The 21831-nt window shown below is 42.7% G+C and overlaps 1 protein-coding gene across 1 annotated transcript in view; it reads left to right on the top strand.

Annotated features, from left to right (window-relative positions):
• Positions 1 to 21831, top strand: part of FMNL2 (formin like 2) — a 236656-nt gene that overhangs the window by 161012 nt on the left and 53813 nt on the right. Inside the window, exons 4-6 of the mRNA XM_068097873.2 lie at positions 9575 to 9651; positions 17610 to 17693; positions 17957 to 18136. Coding sequence (XP_067953974.2) covers positions 9575 to 9651; positions 17610 to 17693; positions 17957 to 18136 — 341 coding nt within the window. The remainder of the gene's footprint in view (positions 1 to 9574; positions 9652 to 17609; positions 17694 to 17956; positions 18137 to 21831) is intronic.

The following is a 21831-nucleotide window of genomic DNA, read 5'->3' as shown; positions in this document are numbered from 1 at the left end:
TAAATGCCAAGTCTGTATATGAATAGCCCCTTAAAGCTGCCATATTCACATTCCATTTATTTGTTATGTATTGTGGCTTCACAATGAAACTTCTCTTTTGGCTCAATCCTCCAGAGCACTTGTATTGCTAAATTAACCATGTAGATCTTTTATAGGCAAAGAAGAAGAAGCTAGTTATATTGGATGCACTTAAAAGTGGAGGCCTATCGTGTTGATTTGTTGGACTGAGATCAGCCAGAACCACTTTTATAGATATGATTTACTGGTGGTTTGAGAATGTTAATTTCATCAGAGATCACATGAAAGACTTTTGATTTCAAAGATATGATTTCATATGATTTATATGATCAAAAGATATGATTTCAAAGATCACATGTGAAAAGATTCCAAGAAAAATGTTTAGCGAGCAAAAAAGGGAACTGGCAATAAAAATAAATAAATTAAGGACGAAGGTAAGCATTCGGTATTATGGAAAAAAGAAGTAATTCCTTTTTAAAAAATAAAGCAATTTGTTCCTGTCGGTAGAAATCAGAAGGCAGGAAGAGGTCGCAAGTTCTTCAATAAACAGTGGATCCGTATTTACAATTGTTACGCTGGGGAAAGCATTGCAGATGTGAAAGTGAAATAAACAGTATGAAAAGGCAATCTCACGCCATGTTTACAAAGCTCAGAGTGAGCAGCATCTCAAAGTAACTTTGGTTTCATCTGTTCTCCAGCTCTAATTGCATCACATCTGCCATCCTCTTTCCTATCTTGAATGCCTCGTTGTTGTGTTCTCACCTTAATTTTAGCTCACCTGTTACGTCGTTCCGTGGAGCTTATGGGATGGCCGTCGTCGGTCCATAAACACTTGCACTTATTCTCTGAAACTGCTGATGCGATTGTGACCAAACTTGGCTAAACTGATATTTGGTACATTGCAACTCGAGTTTGTTCACGACATTAAAAAACGGAGTCTAAGGGGGTCTACTGGGAGTTAAAATAGGCCCAGGTTTGAGCCCCCCAAAAGTAAGTATTTGCTCTCTTCTCCGAAACTACACACACAATTTCGATGAAACTTGATCACAACCTTTGTTCACCCATGATGTAAGTTTGTTTAAGGCATTAGGAAAATTGGGGTCCAAGGAGGTCTACTGAGAGGTGAGAGGAGTTGCCTCCCAAAATAGTTATTTATTTATTTATTAAAAGTCTTATTATGATTACATTAGTATGATTCTATATGCTGCCCTGTGTCCCAGTAAACATTGAAATTGGTTTAAAATACCGTGATACTGTTTAAAATACCTTTAGTCTGTGTGGTATACTCCTTTATTCTGCCAGGTGAGCGCCCAGGGGTGTTGCCCCTATTTTTCTTTGCACAAAATTGTCTTTGTGAATTTTAACCTTATTGCAAATTTCTGCTTTTATAATGCCTGTTTTATTATTGCCTCCATGCTTACTTTACCAAGTTAGTGAAGATAACAGAATGAAGAACTAGGCTTAAATTGTTGTTGAAGACGAGGTAAGAACTATGCTCGTTGGTCGACCTTCTTCTGCGGACAAGGATAACAATGGATGAAATCAACAGGATGTTGATTGAGGTAGGTTAACCGCCACAGGGAGCAAGGCGAAGCTGACATTTCAGGAATTAATCCTTCATCAGAGCGAAAGAAGAGTTTTGGGTGTGAACCCTCTTTTGCTCCAACGACGGGTCAACACCTCAAATGTCAACTTCTCCTTTCTTCACCTGGCAGTTAGCACACACACCTCAATCAACATCCTGTTGATTTCATCCAGTGAAGATTATACTTTTCTTTAGTAACTACATTATCTCCAATTTATCCTTGTCAAAGAACCAAAGAATATTTGTTTTCACGAGCATACCTTAATGACACATTCAAATGAAGGACATTTCTTTAACAATTAGACACAGACACACAGAATGAATGACACCTGAGGGAACAGACTAACAGACTTTCAAATGCACTCCCCCAGCCAAAACTACATTTGATATTCGACCGACCCAAACCACACCAAAACCACACCTAACCACTCCAAACCACACCAAAAGCACGCCACACTACACCAAACCACATAAAACTGCACCAAACTGTACCACACTACACCACACTGTACCAAACCACACCACACCATGCATCATTTGATTTTCCTCACTGTAATCATTAAACAAACTAAACTCATAACCGCACTCTCAATAGAAGCGTATGCAAAATCTTAAGTACTGCAGGCATTACTGCGACATGTCTACAACATTCCCAATGCGGGTTTTTAAACTCCAAACGACATTCATGTACACCCATTGTGTTGGAATCATCGTGGCTACTGACATGAGTCTTGCCACTTCACTTACTCTCGTTTCCCACAGAAGAAAAAAAACAAAACTTCAGCGCAGAAAGTTCTCACTGTCAAACCTCAGACAAAGACTACACACACACACACCGACAGACACAGACGATGACACATGACAAACGATGACACATGATACAGACGATGACACATGACACAGACGATGACACGACACAAACGATGACACATGATAGACGATGACACATGACACATGACACAGACGATGACACATGACACAAACGATGACACATGATACAGACGATGACACATGACACAGAAGATGACACAGATGATGACACATGACACAGACGATGACACATGACACAGACGACACATCGCACAGACAACACATGACTCAGGTGACACATGACGCAGGTGACACATGACACAGGCGACACATGACACAGGTGACAGATGACACATGACACAGACGATACATTACACAGACGACACGTTACACAGACGACACATTACACAGACGACAGATGACACATTACACAGACGACACATTACACAGACGACGCATTACACAGACGACGCATTACACAGACCACACATTACACAGACGACACGTTACACAGACGACACGTTACACAGGCGACACGTTACACAGACGACACGTTACACAGACGACACGTTACACGGACGACACGTTACACGGACGACACGGTACACGGACGACACGTTACACGGACGACACGTTACACGGACGACACGTTACACGGGCGACACGTTACATGGGCGACACGTTACACGGGCGACACGTTACACGGGCGACACCTTACACGGTCGTCACATCACACGGTCGACACATTACACGGTCGACACATTACACAGACTATACACGACACACATGCACCTGTTTTTTGTTCTTGATGTGTGATTCTTTTAAATACAGGCTTTTCATCTTGCTTCCAAGAATTAATGTAAAACTGACTTTAAAATGTTTTAATGACTGTAATTTAATGAACCTGAGCTGCAATTTGTGCCCAATTTGTGCCCTGTGTAATTTAATGAACCTGAGCTGCAATTTGTGCCCATTTTTCCATTAACTACACATTTGACAAAAAAAATGCATGTATATTTGATCACATGCCAAATGCTGAACACAGTCGTCCGACACCATGTCAAGATTATTGTTTTTGGCGATGCTCCAGTCCAACATAGGAGGCAATGCACAACTTTGTTTGTTTGTTTTTGGAAGCGTTTCCATTCATTTGTACTAATTTACAAGTTAACTTTAAAAAGGAAGAAGGACTTCGACCATGTGACCTCTAAAAAAGGTGTACCCCAACAGCTTGTCAGAAATGACCACAAAATGCATGTTTTATTTGGGGTTTTTTTGCCATTTCCTGTTGGAGCTAATCTCTACATTCTTCAATTGAGAGATTGTCTTTACCCTCGCCAGAGGAGAGGATATTGCATTTGAGTCTGTTTGTTACTTGGCAAAAAAAACATTTTTTGACAAGTATGTTGGTCACTCCGGTTTGTGAGTTTGTTTGTTTGTCTGTCTGCTCACTTATACTTGCCTGCAGGTCACAATTTTAAACCGATGTTCACCAAACTTCACGAAATGGTAGAGTTTGTGGTCCGACAAAATCCTGCATATTTTTGAGGTCAACATAGGCCAAAGGTCAACCGCTTTTTTCGAATTTCTAAAATCCATAATTTTCATCTGATTGACTTGAAATTTTAATAGGATTTACATATCGGCTAACTGGATTCAACCACCAACTATTTTTGAGGTCAACATGGGCCAAAAGGTCAACATGGGCCCAATTTCTAAAATTGTCAATTTTCATCCGATTCACTTAATTTGAAGACTATTTGCATATTAGGTTAGATAATTCAACCACCAATTATTTGTGAGGTCAAAGGGCTGTCTACCCAGTGCCATTCTACTTTTAGTCAGGCATCTTAGGACCATATTGGAGATTGATATGGACGTTCCGGACAAAAGCGCAAATTATTTCCCACATGTTACCCGTTACCTTAGCTTTCCATTTTTGATAGGAACCACTTCCTCCGAATACATTATGGCGGCCATGTTGGATTTTCAAGATGGCCACCATGTAAAAACCTATATCTACCAATATCTCAGCTTCTAAGCCACTTAGGATCACAATATTGGTGTCTAAACATGCATTTTCTGGGTCAAGGAATACAACTATACCATTTAGAAAAGCAATAGACGATTTTTATTAACACAAAAAAGCAACTGAACATAAAATTTGGAAAAAATAAATAAAACGGAATACTGTTAATGTACCATAGTCACTGATAATACTGCAAGGACTGTAACTATATCAACTGTAAATGTGACGGTGTATTGTCATCACACACCACTGCACATGTATTTTATTCCCAGCCTACTTCTCACAGTGATAACTGCAGAGTTCAGTGCACTTCCAACGTGCCTTTCTGCATGCGCACCTAGCGCCACATCCACTTTGAATCTTGCAGCTACATTTGACTAGTTTACTGCAGGCCTTGAAGACCACAGGTAACATGTTCCACACAGGACCCCATGAATTGCTGTCCTCATCGAGAGTCCAGCCCCAACCTTCTGGAGTAGGTGCGTGTTGTTCAATCTGCTCACTGGTGCACCATATTCCTGCTTGATATGCAACTCGCTTTGTGTGCTGCAATAGTGCATCCTGTGTTGGGGGAAGTCTCTCCATTGTCTCCCCCTTCTGGCAAAACAGCGCCTTTCTAGCTTCATCCACATGTTGCAGGTCACTGGTCTTCTCATATAGTTTAACATTGAAGCGTTCTAGCAGCTGGAAATGTTGAGCACCAACCTCTACTTCTGTGTAAGGATGAAGTGTCATGTAGGTAAAGGCACATGTCACATGGTGATAGTTCCAAGCCTCCCATGCTGACTTCTTGCCTCTTCCAAAGAATGCAGATGTAGTATCGCATCCCGTGAAACTGTGAAAGATAGGGAGGTCCTGGGATTTCTCCCTACCCAGGTCTTCGTACCAAACCTGGTTCGAACCCGTACCAAAGGCAACCAAAATGCTCACATCTTGGCACAGGGTGGTCAGGTGATGGAACTTGCCAATGAGAATCCACTACATCCGTGTCAACTGTGCGCACCAGACAGTTGGTACAGCCATTCTGAAGAACATCCTGAAAGTGGATTAGCAACCTGGTGTCCGCTTCCTCATGATCACATGGTGCCATGGATCGATCGGTTCCTCGAAGAATGGCTGTGAGACCAGATGTGATGATGATTTCCTTCTCTTCGGGGCAATCCACAGTGGCAATCTTGTTGGAAAGGAATGCAAACAGCTCCTGTTCATATATACAATATATATATAATGATCCTAAATGGCTTAGAAGCTGAGATATTGATAGATATAAGTTTTTACATTGCGGCCATTTTGAAAATCCAAGATGGCCACCATAATGTATTCGATGGAAGTGATTCCTACCAAAAATGGAAAGCTAAAGCTATGGATAGCATGTGGGGAAAATTTAGCACTTTTGTCCAGAACGTCCACATCCATTTGCTGAGCTGCCTGACGATTTGTTCTCTTTTGCCAAGTGTCGCTCTGTGAGTGATTTTTCATCTGTCTGTTTGTTTGTCCACACAGAATAAATATGATTTTCTTTGCAACAGTTTGTCCAATTGACAGGAAATTTTCACCATAGGTGTGCCTCCTCCTGAAGAGTATTTTAATGATCATTATGACGTCATAGGTCACGTGGTGCAGGTGCCATCTTGGAAAAACCAAAAATATTGCACCTCTATATCTCTGAAAGTGCTACATAGAAAAAATTGATACAAGGCTCATTGTAAAGAACTCTCCATGCAGAATAACACATGTTAATGATGATGTCATAGGTGCCTCCATTATGACGTCACAATTTCACAAGTATAATACTTCATCCGATCAAGATGAAATTTCATGAGCATTATCTAGGGATAAATTGGTGGAGAAAAATAAATGAATGATGACCTCATCAGTCATGTGGTTCAGCCGCCATATTTGTTGTAACACAAATGCCTTAAAAACCACTAAAAACACGTCCTGGATTCGAACACGGGTCTCCAACCTCTGATTGCTCTTTCTTGTTACTATAATACCTCTGTTAAACAATTTATCAAAGTGCTATTTTAGGAGATATATAAGTATATATATATAAACATATACATATATATGTGTATATATATATACGTATATATATATATATATATATATATATATATATATATATATATATATATATATATATATATATATATATATATATATATATATATATAATATATATATATATATATATATATATTAATTAATGACTTGTGGTTGGGATTAAAATCAAATGAATCCATTTTTTAGTTGTCCAACCTTTAATGAGCAAACAAATAACTGCTCGACGTTTCGATCAACAACACTGACAAACGTGCATCCACTGACCTTTCTCAAGAGCAAAGCAAAACAACTCCATACCCTCCCTTATATAAGGGAAAAATGGGGGTGGGGACACTGAACCACCAATCAATGCCCTTCTGGAACAACTCGTGCCTTTCAAATCTAAACCGTACATCAAAAACCACACCTTGGGATGTCACATCAAAACAACCGTTAAATGAAACGTTGAATCAAACAAAACGTAGAATAATTCAAATAAATCGATGAAAATAAACAACATGATTAGTAATAATTTATATGTTTGGTGATGCAGTTTCCCTGGTATGTTTCCGCATGAGAGGGCAAAAAGCTAGTGGTAAATCCAACACCTCATCTGTGAGCGACACCACAGACTCCTCCACATGCCATGTCTCCAAAATCTTCCTTCTTCGTTTACTGGGGGTTGCCCCCAAAATGCTGGCATTATCCCATCGGGGCACATGGCCAGCCTTCAGACCATGTTTGGCAATGGCAGATCTCTTTGGAAAGTTGCACTCAAAGGCCTTGCGATGCTCATTGACATGTTGTCCTAATGTTCTCCCTGTCTCACCAATATATTCAGCCCCACAAACACAGGGAACCCTGTGTACCACCCCTGCCCAGTCATTCCTTGGAAGCTTATCCTTAACATGCATTAGTGCCTGTTTCATGGTGAACATAGGTTTGTAACTTACCCTCACACCTGCCAATTTTAACACTCTGCCAATCCTTTGGGACACCCCCGGCACAAAAGGCAAAACACAATAACCTTTTGGTTGTACCTGTGGCAAATACCGGTTGCGAAGCTTCGCAAAGATCGCATCCCTTTTTGGTAATAATCTGTCCGGGAAAAGTAAAACATCTGCAAGATGTACTGAAGACCAATGGCTACCCGGACAGATTATTACCAAAAAGGGATGCGATCTTGGCGAAGATGAGGTGTCGCTCACAGATGAGGTGTTGGATTTACCACTAGCTTTTTGCCCTCTCATGCGGAAACATACCAGGGAAACTGTGTCACCAAACATATAAATTATTACTAATCATGTTGTTTATTTTCATCGATTTATTTGAATTATGCTACGTTTTGTTTGATTCAACGTTTCATTTAACGGTTGTTTTGATGTGACATCGCAAGGTGTGGTTTCAGTGTTGCAAAGGTTTTGATGTACGGTTTAAATTTGAATGGCATGAGTTGTTCCAGAAGGGCATTGATTGGTGGTTCAGTGTCCCCACCCTCCTTTTTCCCTTATATAAGGGAGGGTATAGAGTTGTTGTGCTTTGCTCTTGAGAAAGGTCAGTCGATGCACGTTTGTCCGTGTTGCTGAACAAAACGTCGAGCAGTTATTTGTTTGCTCATTAAAGGTTGGAGAACTAAAAAAATGGATTCATTCATTATATATATATATATATATATATATATATATATGAAATAAATAAATACTTTTCCTGAATATTATTTTGCTTTCTTTATGCCTCCATTGACGAAGTCGCCGGAGGTATTATGTTTTCCGGCTGTCCGTCCATCCATGATAGGTTTTCATTACCGCGATAACTTGAGAACAGCTGAAGTTATCTTCGTCAAACTTGGTGCAGGTATGTATAATGAGGTAAAGATTAACTGATTAGAATTTGGGGTCATGAGGTCAAAGGCCAGTGGTCATATTAGGTAAAATCCGGTGTGAATAACTTGTGAACCAGTGATGGGATTCTGACCAAATTTGGTACAATTATGTGGAGATGAACTGATTACATTTTGGGGTCAAGAGGTCAAAGTCTGTAATATGTCTCTAACTTGAGAACGGCTGAAGTGATCTAATTCAAACTTGGTACAGGTATGCATAATGATGTAAAGATTAACTGATTAGATTTTGTGGTCAAGAGGTCAAAGGTCATGTCAGATAAAAATGTGATAATCTAAAAACAGCTGAATGGCTTTAAATCAAACTTGGTACAAGTATTATAATGATGTAATAATGTGGGCGGAGGCATATCGGTCGACGTCGTGACGTCGATGAGTGTTGTTGTTGTTAAAATTTAATGTCAAGTTATTTTTGTCGACCCTTCTAGAGATCGTCTCCGTTCGTATGCAGCACAATGCTGCGGGGTAGCACCATTGGTTGACGGTGTGGCTGTGCCGCTGATGTAATGCTCTCTGCCGGTTAGGGCAGGAATTTGCAATTTGTTCATGGTGCTGGCAATAGCTCACCTACTCTTCATGAAGGACACCACGGCATATTTAATGTCCACCAACGAATCCTGGCAGACAGGGCGCCAGTTTAATGTCCATCTGAGGAATGGAACACACGTTTATGAATCACCCAGCCTGTGAAACACTGGGATGATAGTTTATTGCTGGTTGTGTGTGCATACCTCTATGCGAGTGTGCATACATCCAGGCCATCCTGTCAGCCCTTTCGAGAGATGATTTAATGGTATAGCTCGAACAATTCAAAGCACAACAAACGATGTAGAATTGATCATGATACACCAACCACCATGGGAAGCAAAGAGAAGCTGACGATTCGGATGTTGACCCTTCATCAGAGCAAAAAAAAAAAGTTTAAACCTGGAATACCTTGACCAATGCTTATACAGCCAATTATACAACATTTGTACAACAAGCTATTGATCCTTCATCGCAGCAAAACGGAAAAGAGATTTAAACCTCGTGCATTGACCAATGATTATACAGGAAATTATACAATATCAAATAATTACAGTGATCTTGTGCAAAATATTCCATCTACACGCTTTCTCTCTTCCAACCCCTTCCCAAATGATTTTCATAATGCTAAATGTCAGTCTGGATTTTTTTTTTCTTGTAGAAGCTGCGGAGGAGAGTGCAAGAGTCAACACAGATGCTCCGAGAGCTGGAAATATCCCTACGCACGAATCACATTGGGTATGGATTTATAGGGAGTTACTGATTCTTTGATCATCCCTCCCCTTCCCCCCCTTTTTATCAGTAGTAACCAGAAGGTCAGGGAGGAGTTTGTACATGTATCATGATCATGACACAAGGACATTAGGAAACAATGAATAAATCAATCTAGAATGTGGCATTGGAGGATGACAATCACATCATCATGAGCTGTGTGCTCAGATGGGACCATCAGGTGACCTGATCTTTCCTCTGAATATTATTCAGATTGATTTGTATGAAGGTAACTATGATTCTGTCCAGGTTTTTTATTTTTCTAATAATTATATCGATTACTAGCTATAATGCATGAAATCTGGAACCTTGGAACAAGGTGGATTGGTGGCAGGCTGCTCACTTTCTGCACTGATGACGTCCAGGCAGCGAGAAGCATCCGTGGATTGATTCCTGTTTCCAGTAAGTAGGCAGCTGATTTGCTAATAAAAGGCGTAGCCGATGTAGGCTGCCTGATGATACGGTTGGCAGTGTAGCAACTCGCACTGGCCAACTTATTTAATGTGGGCAAACACAATGGAGTTGTTGGCGTTCCCTTTTGAACTGCTTTATCTGTCAAGGCAGGCCTGTCCCAAGTCAGTGCATTGAATCTCACTCCTTGAAGCTGTGGAGGCAAAGGCTCTAAAATCATTGGCATCACCAATCAAGAGCCTATTTCACAGAGCTTCCTGAAAGACACCAATCAGTGTATGGTGAAAAACCTTCCATCATTCCTCTGTTCTAGCTCCACGATCCTTTCAGCTGTCTGGTCCATAACAATTGTTCTAAAGCAAACACGTTCCTGCAGTGACAGCCCAACCCCATCCTTGTCAACCGTCGAAGGTCAAGGCTACTCGCTCAGCTGCCTCTCTCTATACTTCTCTTTTCCCAACTGTTCAATTGTCTTCCTGTGTCTGTATATAATCGTATGCCTCCACGGCTTAAATTTTGCGGCTCACCACCATCTCTTGTCATCTTTACTGCCAGTGGTGATCTTATTTTATAACTCCCACTAATCTGCCATACTCCACCATTTCTTACAGGGTCATGTTTGTATGTCCATCATCAGTCTGCTTGTCACCAATTCTGCCTGCCCCACCCCCTCTCTTACATGAGGCTTGACTGCATTTTTTGGACTCGATAAAATGCTGAGGGTCATCTTCCTCTTAAGACCAGGTTCAAGATTGGTCTGCCCTGGAGAGATTGGTCTGCCATGTTGATGCGAAGAAACTTCAGTGGCTGAACTTCAAAGTGGATTGTCAGAATATAACATTTAAGTATTTGGGCATGTCTAATCCTTCCCTAGAGAAAATGTGAGAATATTAGACTTGGCTGGGTTGATGGATGCGTTTGATGTGGTCGACCAAGCTCATATATCTGAACATCTGCATGCAAACTACGCATGCATCCTGCCTGTTGTAAGGACAGCAAACACTTTAACCATTGTTTTTTTTAAAAAGTGATGCATTGTGTTATTAATTTAGACAAACAGGTCATTAGTGTAAATCAGAAAAATGATTGAGCCAACAACTCTGCCTTTGGGAATACCAGCCTTTTAATTTAGGAGTGGAAAAGAAGACACCATGAAGAGCAATTTGCTGCTTTCACATGTGGAGTAAGTCTGTCGACTGGATAAAAGTTGACATCAAATGCTGAAGGATGAAAGCATGGCACAGGGTGCCAGAGAGACTGCCCTGACCTTTTAAAATACATATATTTTGATGTTCAGAATATCCACCATTATTGTTTCAGAAGATGCGGCAGGTCTCTGTTCGAATGAATGAATGAATGAATGATCGTTTTAAGGCCATTTTTCCCCACTAAGAGCGGGGGTTAGCCTTGCGGGGCCCATGACCTCATGATTCCCTTTTCGAGGCAATGTTTTAATGGTCGGATGCCCTTCCTGACGCCAACCCTTAGTCGCCTCTTAGGATGCGCAAGGATACTGTGTACCTATTCTTAACCGGGGTACACACCAGGATCATTCATCCCAGCAAGCTGGTGCTCAATTTGCCGACCTCGGAAGGATAACAGGCTGAGTCAACCCCCATAGCATTAATTCAGCGATCGACCGGGATTCGAACTCAGGATCCTAGGATCCCAAGCCGGCACCTTAACCACTAAGCCAACACCAGGCTTATCTCTGTTCGAATGACCTAGCCTAAAATCAAATTGGTGATCTGTGATAGAAAAAAATTGGCAAAATATGAATGATTTCATGTCTGAAGCAATAAGTTATCTGCATTACTTTATTTATGTGGGTTGAACACCCACTAGTCCTAGTTTTTGCCATCCTTTATATGTATCGGAATGATGTTGGGCATCTTCTAGGAAGATAGCAGAGAAATGCTTGTTCAGAACTTGGAGATTGGTGGGGACAATAAATATGGCAGATGAGGAGAGCTGCATGTTCTTAGGGTACTAGCACCAACGCGTTCAGGATAGAGGAAAAGTTCGTTGAGCAAAGCTGTTCTTGAGGATATCACGACCAATGCATTCAGGTTCAGTTGTAGATATGTATCGAGGCCAATTGGGAGCTTCCCTAGTTTTCCAGGGAATAAATTAACACTTATAAGTGTGCTTCCTGTGAGGCTTTGGGGTGTGGTGGTGTGGGGGAAGCGAATCCGCCAATATAAATGGATTTTTGAAGCGTACCTTTGAGACACAGAGTGTAAACACTTACTTCTATCATGAGAATTGTCTATTGTGAATCCATCCTTAGACAGTGAAGGAAGTCAAGTGAAGTACACACTAGAGGGTGACGAAACAAGGTGTTACCAGGTCTTAGATGATGGAAAGAGCAGAGGCCTCAGCTATCATATGAGTACAGTGGTGAGATTTGACTTTACGAAGATGGCAAAATGGCTGTTTTTGCGAAGAGACCGCAGATATTCCTTTTTGTCGTATTCAATTTGGAAAGTGAAAAAGCAAGTTGCTCACATTGGCTTCAATATAGGAATCCATTAACTGAGGTTTGGAGGTGAACATGGAAGCGGAGCAGCACAGTTTGTAGACAGGAAGGGACGTCATGGTGAAAAGAATGAGACAGAGCGAGACACTTACTTTCGAAAAATTCAAATTGATAGCATCCATATTCCCCAAAATAAAGTTTGGGCCAGACTGTCAAGGAAAGAGCATAGTCGAGTGAGGGGTAATAAGCTTGATCAAACTACAATACAAAAATTTGTAATATGCAACCTTTTTGTATAAACCAATTTGAGGATCGTGGAAGAGCTGAAGCACGGAATGGGAACGCCAAAAGCAGGGAGGAGGGACACAACACAGGGACATTTGGAGGAAGAGTGAGAAGGGTAAAATAATAATGAGAAGGTGCCCCCTTGTATAGGGGAAATAACTTTGACGCAGGAAGAGGCCATTAGGCCCATCAAAGCTGACACTAGTATTGCCAACTTGTGGTTGTTTGTCCATGTTCAGTCCTTTTTAAATACTGAGCTTCAAGCAAGAAAGCAGTACGTACCATTTTTTGTCGTTTTTGCTATGACCTGACTGAGGCTAGAACTGTCGTTAGTTTGAACCGCCAACCTCCCAAACTGAGAGCAGACACCCCCACCATTATGCCACTTCACTCATCCCAACTCTCTCTTCCTCATATGTGGCGACTTCAACTGTCATCATGCCAGCCGGCTGTGTGTGGGTTCCTCTCTCACTAGCCACGGCACCTCAGCAAAGGACTTCTGCGACTCATTGGGACTGACACAATCTGTCAATTTCCCGACTCGGATCTCAGTCAACGGTGCATCATCTCTTCTGGACTTGGTTATGACTAACTTCCCTGCAAATTTCTGCTGTTCTTCTTCTGCTCCAATCGGTTCATCTGATCATTTGCTTGTTAAAGTGGACATCTCTCTGGCCATTCTCAGAGAGCCTCTTCAGCGGCGACAAGTCTGGCATTTCACTCAGGCCGACTGGCACGGTCTTCAAGCAGCCATCAATCATCTGGACTGGTCTCCCATCTCTACTGCCTCTGACATAAACTCTTCCTGGGAATTCTTCCAAAGTAAACTGCTCTCTCTCATGCACAGATTTATCCCATCTCGTCTTCAGTTGTCTTACCCTTCCTCCCATCCATGGTACACTGAATCTTGTGGTGATGCAGTTGCCCTGAAACAACTTGCCTTCACCTCATGGAAGGCAAATCCAACTGAAGGAAATCTCCATTACTTTCACAAAGCTCATGAACCTCATGATGTTTCCTGGGAAAACCATATTTCTAGGCTGGCCTCCAAGCCAGTCGCCGACTGGGCATCCTTCATCGTGCGAAGTCCTTCCTTGGCACATCTAAGCTCCTCACCACATACAAAGCTTTCATCCACAGTTTGATGGAATCCTGCTCTCCCCTCTGGGCTGGTCTACCCTCAGGAGAGCCATGAAGCACTCTACTCAAATCTCTCTACTCTCAAGACTGCACTCTCAAACCTGTCTCCCTCCTCCAAATCCCGGTGGCATCTGGTCAAATCTGTTTCTGGTGTTTGTTCCCTCTCCATCCCCTCCCTTACCTCAAACGGCTACACAGCTGACTCATCACGTGAAAAACCTGAATGCTCAACTTTGTGTTTGCCTCAAAATCTTGTGTCCCAAACCCGTCTCTCTCTGTACCCACCTTACCCAGTAGTACGCAGCTGCTCCTGGACTCTGGGTCCTTCTCTCCCGAAAAGGTGGAGAAGTTTCTGTCAAACCTCGACTCTGATTCTGCAACCGGACCAGACGGCATCAGCCCACGGGTCCTAAAATCCTGCTCTGCCACTCTATTTCACATTCTCTCTATTCTCTTCACCCTCTCTTTTGCTCAAGGTCATCTGCCATCTGCTTGGAAATTGGCCAACATGACCGCTACATAAAAAAGGTGCAAAAACAGATCCTTGCAACTAAAGACAAATCAGCCTACTCCCAATTATCAGAAAAGACATGGAATCAATAATCGCTTCTGACATCAAATCCTTCCTCTTCTCCAATGGCTTGATCTCTGATCATCAATTTCGATTCAGACCAGGTCATTCTACTCTGGACATGCTGCTTCTGCTGTCACAACAATGGATGGAGGTCCTCAATGTCAAACAGGAAATCAGAGCTGTCTCCCTTAACATATCTCGTGCCTTCGATGCGGTCTGGCACCCCGCTCTGCTCACCAAGCTCTCATTCTATGGTATCAATTGAAACCTCCATGCATGGCTTGCAGACTTCCTCAGCAGTCACAGTCAACGTGTGGCCCTGAATGGAATTCTCTCATCTCCCCTTCCTGTTTAGGCTGGAGTTCCTGAAAGCAGTGTTCTTGGCCCTGTGCTATTTCTGGTCTTTATCAATGATCTCTCTTACTCTCTGGAAAATCCTCTCTATCTCTTTGCTGATGACTCTACTCTCTGCTACTCCATATCTCATCCCTCAGTTCGGCAGTCTGCAGCTTGCTCAATCTCCGCAGACCTGGACAAAATCACAAACTGGTCGAACAAGTGGAACATGTCTTTTAATCCTGACAAATCTCACTTTGTCTCTCCAAAAAGACGATCTGGATAACCCTCCCATCTACTTTCTCAACAATCCTCTCCAAGAAGGTCTGTCAATCAAGCTTTTGGGTCTCACTATCTGCCATGATGTTTCCTGGGAAAACCACATTTCCAAGCTGGCCTCCAAAGCCAGTCGCCGACTGGGCATCCTCCATCGTGCGAAATCCTTCCTTGGCATAGCTGAGCTCATCACCACATACAGAGCTTTCATCCACAGTTTGATGGAATCCTACTCTTCCCTCTGGGCTGGTGCTCCTGCCTCACACCTAGGTCAGCTCCACGCTGTAGAAACCAAAGCTTTCAGAATCATTTCAGTATCTCCCGTGATGAAGCTGATTCTGAGGGCCTTTCTCTCTCTCACCGCAGGCAGGTTGGTGGCCTTTCTGTCTTCTACTGACTCCTCTCCGGCCTTGCTCCCCCAGCTCTATCTGTGCTCTGTCCCCCAAATATTCCTAAAGGTCGCACAAGATCTGCCAGCAACCCTCTTATGGTTAAATGGACAAAATCAAGACTCTCTATTCACCTTCACTCTTTCATTCCTCTTTTCTCCCGCCTTTGGAACAAAGTCCCACTCTCTTCAATCCCACTCCTCCCTCTAGGTCTTTAAAACAGCTGTTCACCACCATCTCTTATCTTCCCCCGTCTAAAACCTTGATCTTTTCTACCCCCGTTAATTCACCCCAGATCCACTTTTTTGAAATACCGACTTCTTTCCTGGAAGCTTTCCCTCGCGGTTAGCGCTGTCTTTCCCTCACGGTCCCCCTGTGCTGTCTTTCCCTCACGGTCCCCCTGTGCTGTCTTTCCCTCGTGGGTCCCCCTGTGCTGTCTTTCCCTCACGGTCCCCCTGTGCTGTCTTTCCCTCACGGTCCCCCTGTGCTGTCTTTCCCTCACGGTCCCCCTGAGCTGTCTTTCCCTCACGGTCCCCCTGTGCTGTCTTTCCCTCACGGTCCCCCTGTGCTGTCTTTCCCTCACGGTCCCCCTGTGCTGTCTTTCCCTCACGGTCCCCCTGTGCTGTCTTTCCCTCACGGTCCCCCTGTGCTGTCTTTCCCTCATGGTCCCCCTGTGCTGTCTTTCCCTCGCGGTCCCCCTGTGCTGTCTTTCCCTCACGGTCCCCCTGTGCTGTCTTTCCCTCACGGTCCCCCTGTGCTGTCTTTCCCTCACGGTCCCCCTGTGCTGTCTTTCCCTCGCGGTCCCCCTGTGCTGTCTTTCCCTCACGGTCCCCCTATACTGTCTTTCCCTCACGGTCCCCCTGTGCTGTCTTTCCCTCACGGTCCCCCTATACTGTCTTTCCCTCACGGTCCCCCTATACTGTCTTTCCCTCGCGGTCCCCCTATACTGTCTTTCCCTCGCGGGTCCCCCTATACTGTCTTTCCCTCGCGGTCCCCCTGTGCTGTCTTTCCCTTGCGGTTGTCAGCTCTTTCACGAGCCTCGATTCAGTATATAAAAAAAAAAAAAAAAAAAAAGTCCTAGCAGTGTCCATGTGGTTTCTACCTCTCCCACCCCCTCCCCCTTCCCATGCCTCCTTCCCCCAAGCCGTCTCCCTCCCACAGATCTCCCAATGTGCCTGTTCTCTACCGTTGCTGTGCTCGTGTGCTTCCCTCTCTCTCCCCATCTTGTCTCCCGCTCCCTTTATTATATGTTTTATGTGTCTGTTTATGTTTTTTGTGATGAATGTTAGCTCTTACACGAGCCTCAATCGTGTATACAAAAAAATACAAAATAAAAAACCGAGTCGGAGATGAAGACACAATGGGTGAGCAAGGTTGGATGAAAGCTCAAACAAAATATGAGAGGGGCTGGAAGGACAGGAAGGGAAAGCAGGTGATGAAACAGCAATTTAACAAAAAATAAAGAGTTGGGTTGAGGGATAAGGGAAAAAAAACAAACAATAACCTGGAAAGGTAAGGTGGGCTTTGGGAATGTTAATGAGCCGGGAAAAAATCATGAGTATGGTTCGGGGATAACCTGAGGAGGAGGTGATCAGGCATCTTGAAACGCTGGAGGGAAGAATGAGAATGAAGAAACGAAAGAAGTTGGTTCCACAGCCAAAAGAAAAGAAGAGCAAATGAGTGGAAGTGAAAAGAAGAGAAAATGAGTGGAAGTGAAAAGAAGAGCAAATGAGTGGAAGTGAAAAGAAGAGAAAATGAGTGGAAGTGAAAAGAAGAGCAAATGAGTGGAAGTGAAAAGAAGAGAAAATGAGTGGAAGTGAAAAGAAGAGCAAATGAGTGGAAGTGAGCAATGATCTTGGATTTAGGGAATTTCACCAAGATCTGGAATATTTGGTCGGGTTCAACATGTATGATGTTACGCTCCCATCTTTGAACTTTACAGGAAAGCTCACAGTTTTGTATTTGCCTCAAAACTGTTGTGGACGATAATACGCATTGCATCCATTTATTTATTGTTTTGCGTTTTTTTGACCAGGTGGGTCCGAGAGTTTCTGAATGAAGAGAACAAAGGGCTTGATGTGCTCATCGAGTACTTATCTTTTGCGCAGTATGCAGTCACGTGAGTTGCAATTACTTACTAATCATTTATTTGTATCGGTTTGCTTTTTTTGTCTATTTATTTCTGTTAAGCCTATTTTGGTCCGTGTGGGCATCATATTTGCAAATAATTTGAAACAAAATGCATTATTACGTGATTATCGTGCAAAGATTTAAGTTTGTCTTGAAGTCCTCCAGTGTAAACTATCATGGCCGGGTTTGAGTGTCCCTTACATTGCGTTTTCATACCGTCTAGGTTTTCACACAGGTTGCTATTCCACACAGGTTTGACATTGATGGCGCGGAAAATTCCAACAATGGCTTGCTCAGCCGATCCAAGTCCCTAGACCGCTCGATTGAAGACCTCTCTGGCAAGAACAATGGCCTGCAAGGAGCGGTTTGCAGCAGTAATAGTAGTGGCAGCAGCAATACTGCAAAGGCCCCTCGACAGCACTTAAGCCTGCGGTGAGATCTGTAGACATGCTTGAAATGCCTAAAGATTTTCGAAAACCAATACAAGTACTTCCACAGTACAATGTGATACCTAAGAATTGTTTGTGGTTGCCATTATTTGTGTAACTGCAATTTCTGCCTTTCCTCCTCACCTGGATTTTTGGGTGTTCTCCTGACAGTGATGGGTATGTTGCAGTGCTGTTGTGGTCTCTGTTGTACAGCATTGATGTACCTCATCCTTGCACTTCTTCATGTTATTCACACTCAATCCTGTAGCTAAGCATTTTACCTCCCTGGAAACTGCATGTTTCAGATCCTGGCTCAACACCTGACCTGATGTCACCCTCTTTGTGCTGCTACTTTTGGAGTTGTGCTTGCTAACAAGAATCTTTTTGAACTCGCTGATCGTGTGCTGTATTTGTGCTCTGGAGTTTTTTCTAAATAATCCTGCCCTCTGACAAAGGACATGGTATCAGTAATTTATTGTAACTGAATTGTCTCCGGTAATTTCCGTAGTTGCCTACAAGGCCGCTGTCTCGGTTAATGAATTGGATTTATGGAATTTCACCTGTGTACGTACACCACTCCTTTTTTTGTAGTTTTCATTATACTTTGCTTTAAAAAGGCACTAAAGACATTTCTTACATTCCATTATTTTTAGAAAGCTTTTTTTGCTGGATGTTGGTACTTTCAGATATGGCCTGAAAATTTCCTCAATTTTTTACTCAATTTAAAAACACATTTTCATTCAAGTAACATATGCTTCCCTGAAAAACATCGTTCTACATACCATGAAATGGGGTGAATCGGGACACAAACTGAAAAAAGGTTCGGAAACTTTTTTCGCTGAAAATTGATAACTATACTGATTTGTTGATATTTGGGTTGAAAGTGTTCTCTTGTTTTTTTTAAAAGCAACTTATAGTCCCTATTAACCCCATATATGGGTTAAATAGGAATAAATAGGATTTTTATGGCTGTCCCTATTCACCCCGTTTTACGGGTGAATAGGGACAGTCACTAATACAAAAAAATAATAATCAAGAAACAATCCTGAGTTTCCAACTTATTGCTAAATTGATAGCTCAGATGGATGCACATAATATGCACCCATAATATAAACCACGGTGCCAATGAAAAAAAATATGGGATAAAAAGTTTCTCCAAACTGTCCCTATTTATTGATTATTATTTTTTTGGTATTAGTGACTGTCCCTATTCATCCATAAAACGGGGTGAATAGGGACAGCCATAAAAATCCTATTTATTCCTATTTAACCCATATATGGGGTTAATAGGGACTATAAGTTGCTTTTTCAAAAAACAAGAGAACACTTTCAACCCAAATATCAACAATTCAGTATGGTTATCAATTTTCAGCGAAAAAAGTTTCCGAACTTTTTTCAGTTTGTGTCCTTATTCACCTTGCTGTCCCTATTCACCCAATTTTACGGTATTTATTAAAGAACACTTTAATCTAGCATTTCAATAATTACTTGAATAGAGCATTTCAAATGGAGGTTGAATAATTATTTTCTAAATGATGAGAAATACAAAAGTTACAGCGAAGTTTAAAACTGATACAGAGAATGGCTATAGATGTCCAGTGATTATATTCCGAGTGATTTTTGTTTTCAATTCAAGTTCTAATTGCTGCATTGGTTGTGAGCATCCAATGGCACGATAAGTGGTAACTAGAACGGCACTCGGTAGAGTGCATACCTCTACCAGGCTGCAAGTTTACATTTTGTATCCCACCGATAGGCTGGATCTGAAGCAGGACCTGAACCAAAATCGAATCGGCTTGTTCTTGTCACTTACCCAACTCATCCACCAAGTTTTGTCTTGGAAGGCTAATCCAACCGAAGGCAATCTCAGGGCATTCCAAAATTTCTGCAACACCTGTATGTCCACTCTCAAGAGAGCCAGAAAACAACATCTGTCAAAACTAAACGATTAATTTTCAAACTTGTCTCCCTCCTCTAAAAGGTGGTGGGGCCTTGTTAAGTCTGTCTCTGGTGTATGCTCCCTTCCACCCCTTCCCTCTCATCAAATGGCACCACAGCCAACTCTGCTCGTGAGAAGACTGAATGCCTCAATTCTGTGTTTGCTTCTAAATATTGTGACCCCAACCCCTCACTCACGGTACCCAGCCTACCCTGTCGTATCCAAATGCTCCTGGACTCTGTGTGTTTTGCATCTAAGAAGGTGGAGAAGTTTCAAAGTCACATGAGATCAAGGCCACCTTTCTGGACATATCTCAAGCATTTGATACATTCTGGCATCCTGACTTACTGTCCAAACCCTCTGCTTGTGGCATCAAAGGCCACATGATCTCTGACTCTCTGGAAAATCCCCTTTACCTATTTGCTGATGACTCCACCCTGTGCCGTGACATGCCTCATCCTTCAGACAGGAAGGTTGCAGCCTCTTCCCTCTCTTCAGACCTTGATAAAATCACAAGATGATTAAACACGTGGAATATGTCTTTCAATCCTGACAAATCTCACCCTCTCATTATTTCTTTCTGACAGGACCATGTGGCAACTCTCCCACCCCTTCCCATCTACTTTCTCAACAATCCTCTTGAGGAGGTTCAGTCATTCAAATCCCTGGGTCTCACTATCAGCCATGATATTCCTTGGACAAACCACATTTCAAAGTTGGCCTCTAAAACCAGCCACCGACTGGGCTTCCTCCGTCGTACAAAGTCCTTCCTTGGCACACCTGAACTCCTATCCACCAACAAGGATTTAATCCACAGCTTGATGGAGTACTACTCTCCCCTCTGGGTTGCCTCCCCAGCCTCATATCTTGCTCAGCTTGGTGCCATGGAAACCAAGGCCTTCAAGATTATTGGAATCTTGCGCAATGATGCTGAGTCTGTGTCTATCACTTTACCATCGTAGACAGGTCGGTGGCCTCTCTGTCTTATACTACCTCCTTTCTGGTCTTGTACCCTCTGTTCTTTCCATAATTTGCCCCCCCGACCCCCCCCCCCCCACCCCCAGGTTTCTGCAGGGCTCACATAGTCCACCAGAACACCCCCTTATGGTGAAACTCACAAAATGCAGATCCACTGCAAAACTCCATTCATTTGTTCCTCTTTTCTTCCTACCCCACCTGTGAAACCAACTTCCACATTCTCATCAATCTCATTCTTCATCCCTCCCTCCCCCCCCCCCCCCCCCCCTGGTCTTCAAGACAGTTGTTCATCACAGATCATCTGCAATCCAAAACCATGATATTTTCTGCCCCCATTAACATCCCCCCTTCACCCAAACCCTAGCCCTCCTACCAAATTCCAAATCCTTCCAGTTTTCCCTCCTGAGAGTTTCCTTCAGTAGCCATCTTGCCCACCCCATGCATCCTCTCCTGCCCCTCATTGCTCCCCAGAGCCATTATTTGTCCAAGTTTGCCTCTATCTTGGCCTTCAACTCTGCTGTTGGTGTTTCCCCCACTCTCTACTGTTCCTTTGGTCATGTTGCTTCCTGATCTGTTCATTGTACTAGAAGTGTACTAGTACTAGCTCTTCCATGAGCCTCGACTATGTATACAAAAATCTCTCCATAACTTTTTGAAATATCCTGCTGTGTAGCGTTTTTGCCCCTATCTCTCAATGGTGAAGAATCACTTCAAAGTTAAATAATTATCTTGTCATATCCGAAAATTATAATATCCGAATCTGGATCTTCACCAAAATCTCA

Source organism: Myxine glutinosa, chromosome 7 (genome assembly GCF_964187855.1).
Source record: "Myxine glutinosa chromosome 7, kmMyxGlut1.1, whole genome shotgun sequence".
NCBI lineage: Eukaryota > Metazoa > Chordata > Myxini > Myxiniformes > Myxinidae > Myxine > Myxine glutinosa.
Note: the sequence above shows the minus strand (reverse complement) of the source record. Positions and strands in the feature narration are given on the sequence as shown.